Genomic DNA, 8,898 nt, shown 5'->3' with positions numbered 1-8,898 from the left:
TCGCTCAGCACATAGAGAGGGAGGCAGAGAGGCAGAGAAAAAGAGATAGAGAGAGCTATTACACATCAGCATGACAGGAGAGACAGAGGGGGAGCGTGTGTCTGTGAGTGAGAGAGAGAAAGGGAGAGAGAGAGAGAGAGAGAGAGAGGTGCCATGTGCTTCCTGTCTACAAGCCATTCACCTCCCCGGGATCCAGCGGGATGGAGGTGTCTGCTGCTGCCTGCACTAAAATAAACTGAAATAAAGACTCCAGCTCAGAGTTCCTACTGTCAGACCGCCTTGACAGTGGCATCGTGCCTCTCTGGACCCAACGGACTTGCATTTCCATCTATTTGTTCATATTAATTATCATTTTTCCATCACAAACCCTGTTGGAGTGTGTCGTCTTTTTAGGAGAGAAAGGTACGTTTTCTTAATCAAAATTTCGACTTTGATCTAGAATGCAAAATGTGTTTTATAACTTGTCAAATGTTGGTTAGTCAATCACTCTAAAGTAGTTTTATCCATGCCAGTTGTGTACGAATCATTAAAGCCGCTGCGGGCTGTTTACGCATATTGTAGCGGCCTTTGTAAAGCCAATGACGAGATGCAAAAAGTAGCCAAAGTATGCGCAGGTGAACGTGAGACAGGCCTGCTTCAACCTAATTTCCAGTAACTGGCTGAGGCTTATCTGCGCAGAAGCTTTAATTATATATAGGGCTAGTCTTTTATTAACAATGCGAGGACGCGCTCTTAGATCTGTGTAATTACCAGGAAAGCAGCTTATAGTTGTTCTTTTCCTCTCTGCTAAGCGCATTGGCGCAGCTCAGGCTGCATTTTCCTTCTGCTCTTATCTGCGTATAAGGATCTTATGTGACTCTTAAGTAGTTGCCCCATAAGCACTGAGCCGATTTGAAGATAAGAGGAGGAGCAGATCCACCTCCACGCAGGAACCCGGATAACCTGAGAGAGGAGGCCGAAGGCACTGAAGAATGAACCGATACGAGAAATAATTAACAAGATGTCTGATTGATTTCACTATTCAGTATAACGGCCGGCAAACGCCTAATGTTAGTTATAATTGCTAATTTAAAATTATTGTTTATTATTATTGTTGTTGTTGTTGTTGTTGTTAGGCCTATTGTTCTCATAAAATAAAAATTAAGAGGGCCACACAGCTACATAATACTAATTATTATAATCTAAAAATAATGATATTATTATTATTAATATTACTCTATTCACCAGATTTAATTTGTTTAAAACATGATAGGTTACTTCTTTCAGAATACGTCTATTTGATTTACATTTTGGTATATTTCTCAGACATATTTATTTTGTTTTTTGTACCACTTTTAAAAAATAAAAAATAATAATTTCGAGCACTGAAAATATTGTGATTTTGCATATTATCAAACAACCCCCCTGTTCACTCCAGTTTTCTCTTTGACTGACAGGCTTCCAGGGATGGAGTCGATGCCCGGACAGCTTCGAGACGCGGGACGAGACGCCAGCTCTTCTCCCACTTTAAAGCAGGACGCACAGAGCTTCTCCGGGCCCAGCTCCCTCAAACCAAACCAAGTGAGTGAGACCTCCCTGTACGGAGTGCCCATCGTATGTCTGGTCATAGACGGTAAGGAGAGACTCTGCCTGGCGCAGATTTCTAACACCCTGCTGAAAAACTACAGTTACAACGAGATACATAACCGCCGGGTTGCTTTGGGCATCACCTGTGTGCAGTGCACCCCCGTGCAGCTGGAGCTCCTGCGGCGTGCCGGGGCCATGCCCATTTCCTCCAGGCGTTGCGGCATGATCACCAAGCGGGAGGCCGAGAGGCTCTGCAAGTCCTTCCTGGGAGCGCACAGTCCCCCAAAGCTACCAGAAAATTTCGCATTTGATGTGTCTCATGATTGTGCCTGGGGCTGCAGGGGCAGCTTCATACCCGCCAGATACAACAGCTCCAGAGCTAAGTGCATCAAGTGCAGCTTTTGCAACATGTATTTCTCCCCAAATAAATTCATTTTCCATTCCCATCGCACCGCAGAGTCCAAGTATCTGCAGCCGGACGCGGCCAACTTCAATTCGTGGAGACGCCATCTGAAACTGACGGACAAAAAACAATCTGAGGACATTCACCACGCGTGGGAGGATGTAAAGGCCATGTTCAACGGGGGGAGTAGAAAGAGGACTCTGCCGATGAGCGGGTCGGGAATGTCCTCGTCCATGAAATCACAGGCTTCGTCCAGCCTGGCCCAAACCAGTTCCCCTGAGATCCCTCACAAAACATTACGGTGCGACGAAGATCAGGGGAATAATAGCCTGAGTTTGGCGAGCGGCGCACGGACTTACCCAGTTATCCCAGTGCCCAGCAAGAGCTTTGGCATGCTTCAGAAAATCCCCCCACCTCTGTTCCCTCACCACCCCTATGGCTTCCCCGGCTATGGGCTGTGTCCGAAAAAAAGCGACGCTGTGCCTGATGCGAGCAAAACCAATGTCTCTGGTGTGTTTTGGCCAGGCGCGAAGGACACCCTCTACCCTGCTTTTCCTATGTTTTGGCCTACAGCTGGCGGCCTACCCATGCCGCCATACCCGGGGTCTCCACCAAAACTTCCTCCAGAGCTGCCAGGCATCCGGCAGAGCGAGCTCGACTTATCAGACCAAAGCGACCGGGGCGCAAACACACCCAAAGACTCCAACCACCACCCTCACCAACAGCAGGACGGCGGGGAGCGCTGTTCCAGCTCCCAATCCTCCTCCACAAGGAACGACGAGGACAAGTCTGGGGACGAGAACCCCCAGAGGAAAATTAGCTACATTTCGGCCTTCAGACCCGTTGTCAAAGACGCGGAGACCATCGCCAAACTCTACGGTAACCGGGACAGCTACGGGGTGCGCCCTGGCTACCTGTCTCCCGATTTTATCAGCGAGAGCTCCAGTTATAGATCGATATCACCGGACAGGGACAGCGTGGTGGACGACGACGACGACCCGGACGTGGATGTGGAGTCCAACAGGGGACAAGACGAGGAGAATTCGATCCAGATCTCGCCCGGAGGGGACAACCATGACTCACCTGTGCCGGACCCGGTATCATCGGGTGCTGAGGAGAGCCAGGAGCAGCCTGATGCCTCCAGCCCCGGAGCAGCAGCATCATCACCGGAGGACTCCGTGCACAATGGGTCATCAGATGAGGACAGACGGATGCGTAATGGCTCTCCTCTTCATGAAGTAAGATTAGATTAAATGAAACTTTAATGATCCCCGTGGGGGAAGTTGAATTGTCGCAGTAGTGGAGAGTATGATAAGAGTTTATAGAAGAGAGGAGGCCGATAAAAATGTAATCAAGATCAATTGGCATGGCATTAAATAACATCCAGATATATTTGATTGCCATATTTTCTTAAAGTTAATAAGAATAAAGGTCAGTAAAGAATTTTTTTAAAGCACATTTACCTCTAAAATAAGTGAAAAAGAATATCCAAAAAAAGGAGCAACAATTATTTGTACTAGCCTATTCAATCAGGATAATTAAAGCATAAAGCCCAGATGTACCCTGATTAGTTTTTTTTTATTTATTCCGTACACGTTCGTGTTTTTTTTTTTCTTTTAGGAGTTCAGTTCATCATCTTCACAACAAATTGCAGGGTTCCTGGTTTTCGGAAGAAAAAGTCCTCAATTATGTGAAGTACCGCAGTAAATTACATATAATTGGTCTGCGTTATTAAATACGAGTGTCTGCTTCATTTTACAGGTGTGTGCTAGTGAGAACGACGGCCACGTGCTCCTGAACGAGCCTTCGTCGTTTGGGTCGAAACAATCGAGCAGCCCCCGCAGATCCAACGGTAATTACTTAACCAATGTATGGCTTGGTTATTAACGCAAATTGGGGCGTTGTTGTCTCTTTTAACTGAAAATGTTTTGTCGCCTGTTTATATTTAGGTGTTCATCACGTGTCTGAAATACAGAACCAACGCAATGCAACGTCCTATCAGGAGCAAAGGAACAGACAAGGTTTTTAATTGTTTTGTTTTATATATTTTATTATTTTTTAATTCAAATTCTACTCATTCTCTCTCTTTTAGCTGCTTTGCTGTTATTAAAAGCCCTTAACAACACAGTAGTTAGCTATATAGATTACTTATTTTCAGGTTAAATAATGCGTTTTATTATTTTTGTGTAGCCCATGGAGCTTTGCGCATCGATATCAGCGTGCATGAAAGAGATCTGGAGAACATGGCCAAAGGTAAGAGGCTGTTTTCAGGATCAAAAGGACCCAAAAATAGAGAAAAGGTGTAGCAGGTGATATTAATTATCATCAGCAATTATCCCTGTTTTGATTGTAATTTGGGTAGGCCTACATGTATCGCCAGCCAACAAATCTGTATTTATACAGCAGCTAAACGGCTGACAAGGCCTGGTCACCGCATTTAATTAACACGGACATTTAATTGTTATTTTTAAATGTAATAAATTACTCTTAATTAAATATAGGGAATTATTTACTAATTAGGTTAAATTTCTGAATTTATAAACCCAGTTTTAACTCAACCGTTTGTCAAGGGTTGTGTATTATTATTATTAGGCCATTATTAATATTAAACATTGAATTCCACCTCATTTTAAATGCAGCTAAATGCCCTCGGCCTGCTAAAGATGACATGCCAAAATCTAAATGTGAATTTACATATTTGGCCTAAAGTGTTTCCATAGTTGTTAACCACTTAATCACGAGATGTGGGAGTTTTGACTTATTATTGTAAGAGGAAATCGTTTAGAGGCTATTAATATTTTAAGGAACAGAGCCATAACCCCGAGGCACGGCAGCTAATTATTTTACAACGCTTGGAAAAACCCTGGGACTCCATTATTATCGTCTCAACCTCCAGGCAATGCATGGCAATTACTTTGGCAGCGAGCAAAAGCGAAGCGGTGAAGTGGTTGTTATCAAGGGTGTAAACGCACCTGAAGTCGGTTTATTGGGCTGACATAAATCTTTATGTGCATAAATTCAAAATATATCATTCTCAAATCAAACTAATTGTGACATAGATGAGGAGAGAGAAGAAAAGGGGTTTTATGATTATTTGTGTTGATATTGGTCTTTATTGGCATTATTGTGAATGGTTTCCCACATCCCTGCTTGTTATTCAGATGTAATTTAGGTGTCAGATGGGGTATGTTTCAGTGTTTTAGGGTAAATAATGATATTTTCTTGCAGCAGATGAAAAAAAAATTGGTGTTGAATTTGACACATTTTGGGTTTGGGCTTTGCAGAGGAATTGCAGAAGCAGCTTGTGGAACAAGTTGAGCTGAGGAAAAAGTTGGAGAGAGAATTTCAGCATTTAAAAGGTAGGACAAAAGTGAGTCTGACTGCATGGTGAGTCAAAGCCACAGAGAGATGGGTTTTTGCATCTTTGTTTGGATGTTAAACCCTGTGCTTGCAGCCTTGATGTTAAGAGAACCACAGGTTATTTTGTATTATTTTGAATCCAGGAAATGTGTCTTTAAATTTATCTCCACAATGTCAGAGTTTTCCATCTGATGTGGCCTTCGGTACTCTTCAGATAATTTTCAGGATCAAATGAAGCGTGAGCTGTCCTACAGAGAGGAAATGGTCCAGCAGCTGCAGATTGTTCGAGGTTGGTCTCTCTCTGTACTTTGTGCCTCCATAGATTATGACAGTAAAAGCGGATGTAGATCAATGCTCTTTAAGTTTATGGGGGGGGGTGATCGAGCCACAAAAAGCGTTTAAGTAACATAGCCTGTATCAATCCATCGGAACCAACTAGCCTCTAAACAAAAAAGAAAGGAAAAGTGACACTTGCATATTGAAATATTGGCGATTTGTGTCCAGCCTTTTTCCTGTAAACCTTTAGATTTTTTGTCCAGCAGTTGAGTAAATTATTAGATATCAAAATGTGAAACTTAAAACCACATTGTTTTGTTTGCAAAGGTTATTTTCTCCTAAATCATACCCTGGAAAATTGAATAGACAGACCATTATGTAGTGCTGTATCAGTTACATGCAGTAGACAGCAACTAATGCCACCCGCTAAAGGATTGGTTTAATGTTACAGTAGTTTAAATACAGGGTTCAAGTACACAGAGGGGTCACTCTAAATACCATAGGGGCAAACAGCATACATTACACTCCTCCACTTCAGATGCTACACAGCAACTCACATTTTCTTCCCCCTCTTTTTTTGACCATTTTTTATTCATTTTATTTTTGGATAGACACTTTGTGCAGCGAGTTGGACCAAGAGAGAAAGGCTCGTTATGCAATACAGCAGAAGCTAAAAGGTAATTTTATCTGGTCCAAAAGAGGAACAATACTTGTAATTTTTTTGCCTACAAACATAAATATGCAAGTGCTACTTTTTTTTTATTAAACATCTCCTGTGATCAGTTTGATTGAAATTTACATTAAGACAGCATTAAAGCATAGGTTCACATTTTTTGCAAGTCTGTCTTGAAACAATGTGGGTCACTTTAATTAACTTCCGGTCCATTCTGGCTGTAAAGAGATCCCTTCTTAAAGCAATTACAGTGTAAGTTATCAGACCTTGTTCTGTGCAAAAGAAATATTAAAATTTTCAAAGCTAATTTGAGGCTTCATCAATATGAATTAATCAAATCAAAAGTCTATTTTCCAATGTTAAAGTGTTTTAAGTAAAAAATTTCCTCATTATTTTTACTAACCCTTCACCAAAACCTAAGTGGAAAAGCTGAAAATCTGAGAAAATAAGTTTTTACGCTGAGGTGGAAAAGTTGGTGTACCTATAAAAGCAGACTGAATAAATCATGACACACATGAAGCACGTGACTCAAACGTTCACTGAAGAGACTAAAAATAGTGGCAGATGAAAACAGATCCATGTGGAGTGATCAGGAGACTGAACCTCCCTCTAATTAATACATGAACCATGTTTTCCACATTGTTTTCACCGTTTTAGGTTTGACTGGCACTCTTTTAATTACGTCATCTCGCTGCGCCGTCTTCCGATGCAATGATTTAATGGTACCCGACTGGAGAATTAACGTTACCATCTGTTTATCTTGATGATGGCAGTGGAGTGAAACGCATATTTACCAGTTTTGTGAACAACCTGTTAAAATTTACTCCACATTTGAACAAAAAAACTGGCATATGAAAACACAAAGATGATTTTGGATGAAAGACACTTCCTATGTGTGACTCAGACTGCTGATACCTCCACTTAGCTTCAGCTGAACAAGGACACTGATTTTGTCCCACGTCACTTACACTGAAATTATGTTCAGATCTCTTCTTTTACAGTAGGAATAATTACAATGACCAAAAACTGTCTTAATGTTCATGTGAGTATTGTTTTAATAAGACAGACTTGAAAAATGTGAACCTATACTTTAACAACATTAGGTAAAAAAGAGAAAAAAACAACTTACACCTGTAAATTGAACAATAATTTGTGAGGTTGTTGTCTGCATTTGTCTACATGTTCTCACTGATGGACACGTTCCTCCCCAGAAGCTCATGACGCCCTTCACCATTTTTCCTGCAAGATGCTCACCCCTCGTCAGTGTACCGGAGCCTGCACCTTCAAACCCCCATTGCTGCCTCCGTAGTGCCCGGCACGACCCTGCACCTGACCCCAGCACAGCCAAAAAAAGGGACAAAAAAGACGATACACAGCTTTCATGTGTTCACCTCCCACCTGCAACCCAAGGATTACCAACCTGCTGTATAGATACACTACTGATTTTAGCACTTGAGTGAATACGTCGAGACTCGGAGAAGGTTTTGGCAGCGACCCCCCCTCCCCACCCTAAATACTGACCTCTTGAGTAAAACATATCAGGATTTACTTAAACATGGAGGGTCATTTTATGTTGTGAATCAAAGGCCTGGTGATCCAAAGCTGCCAAGGAGTCTCTCTGAATCAAAGTTGTCTGCTCTTTAGCTATTCTGAAAAGAAAAAAACAACACTATATACATATATATCATGTGACGATGTGCAATGGCTTGTATAATTGTGACACTGAGTTCAAATCCTATCCCATTATTTAGCTTTTTTTGCTTGTTTGAATATTTTGAGTTTTTACATATATTTGTTATTTATCTGTCTTTGGTTTAATTTATTGTTTAGATTATTTGTAACACTGTATATGTTGTTAAGCACTTTAAATGGGCAACATTTCTAAATTTGACCATGCCGTCCTATACCAAATTCTTTTTTTTTTTTTTTTAAATATGAAGATCTTTATGTTTAAAATAGAGCACATTATTATGAGCACTTATTTCAACGGCCGTTCAGGTTTGACATCAAGCAATGAAATTTCCTGAGTTTGAAGTGATAATTAAAAAACAGTCTTGAGCCATTTATAGATATCATGTACAGTTTAGACTGAGTATTTTAACACAAATCCGATCCCATCATTTTCTCCGTTTCAGGGTTTTTTCTATCATTACATGCATCTGTGAGTCACAACAGACAAAACCAAAACTTTTACCTATTATCTGATGGCCTGGTTTTATAAGACAGTGTATAAAATTTGTGTAACCTGCCATTCACACAGCTGCATTTCATTTTCTCTCATTTGTTGAATTTGGTTTGTAAAAAAAAACACAAAGAGCACTATCAAAATAAACAAATCCTGGTTTCTGACATAATCTATGAATAAGTTTCCCATTTATGTATGTACCCATGTCAATATTAATAAAATGTGAAAGCCATTGTCTGCTTTACATTCTCACTTTCTTATTTCTTTCACTGGTGAGAGCCTGACACCTACTGGTCTACACCCAGAATAACTCCTCGTGAGATGGATCATATTTCCTCTTATTGTATTGGAGTTCAACATGATCTCTTTCATTAGGCGGCTACATCAGCGCGTGACATGTCCAGTCAACTTATAATGTTTGACGTAGAGTCAGGG

General features: G+C 41.1%; 1 protein-coding gene across 11 annotated transcripts; it reads left to right on the top strand.

Annotated features, from left to right (window-relative positions):
- The first annotated feature begins 217 nt into the window (after positions 1-217).
- LOC123969589 (SKI family transcriptional corepressor 1 homolog-B-like) lies at positions 218-8,695 on the top strand. Of its 11 annotated transcripts, none has more exons than XR_006824804.1 (9): positions 218-402; positions 1,437-3,207; positions 3,731-3,821; positions 3,919-3,990; positions 4,160-4,222; positions 5,254-5,339; positions 5,544-5,618; positions 6,217-6,282; positions 7,493-7,568. XR_006824804.1 is itself a non-coding variant. In XM_046047257.1 (9 exons), exons 2-9 carry the CDS (start codon positions 1,447-1,449, stop codon positions 7,585-7,587), a joined length of 2,298 nt encoding a protein of 765 aa, XP_045903213.1. In that variant the 5' UTR covers positions 219-402; positions 1,437-1,446; the 3' UTR covers positions 7,588-8,695. The 11 variants fall into 11 exon arrangements, 4 of the variants coding, with proteins under 4 accessions (XP_045903213.1, XP_045903362.1, XP_045903132.1 ...); XR_006824798.1 differs by having other exon boundaries at positions 7,490-7,566; XM_046047257.1 differs by having other exon boundaries at positions 219-402; positions 5,254-5,328; positions 7,493-8,695.
- The last annotated feature ends 203 nt before the right edge of the window (positions 8,696-8,898 follow it).

The sequence above is a fragment of the Micropterus dolomieu genome, linkage group LG01 (assembly GCF_021292245.1).
Source record: "Micropterus dolomieu isolate WLL.071019.BEF.003 ecotype Adirondacks linkage group LG01, ASM2129224v1, whole genome shotgun sequence".
Lineage (NCBI taxonomy): Eukaryota > Metazoa > Chordata > Actinopteri > Centrarchiformes > Centrarchidae > Micropterus > Micropterus dolomieu.
The sequence above is the reverse complement of the archived record's forward strand: the minus strand, read 5'-3'. Positions and strand labels throughout refer to the sequence as shown.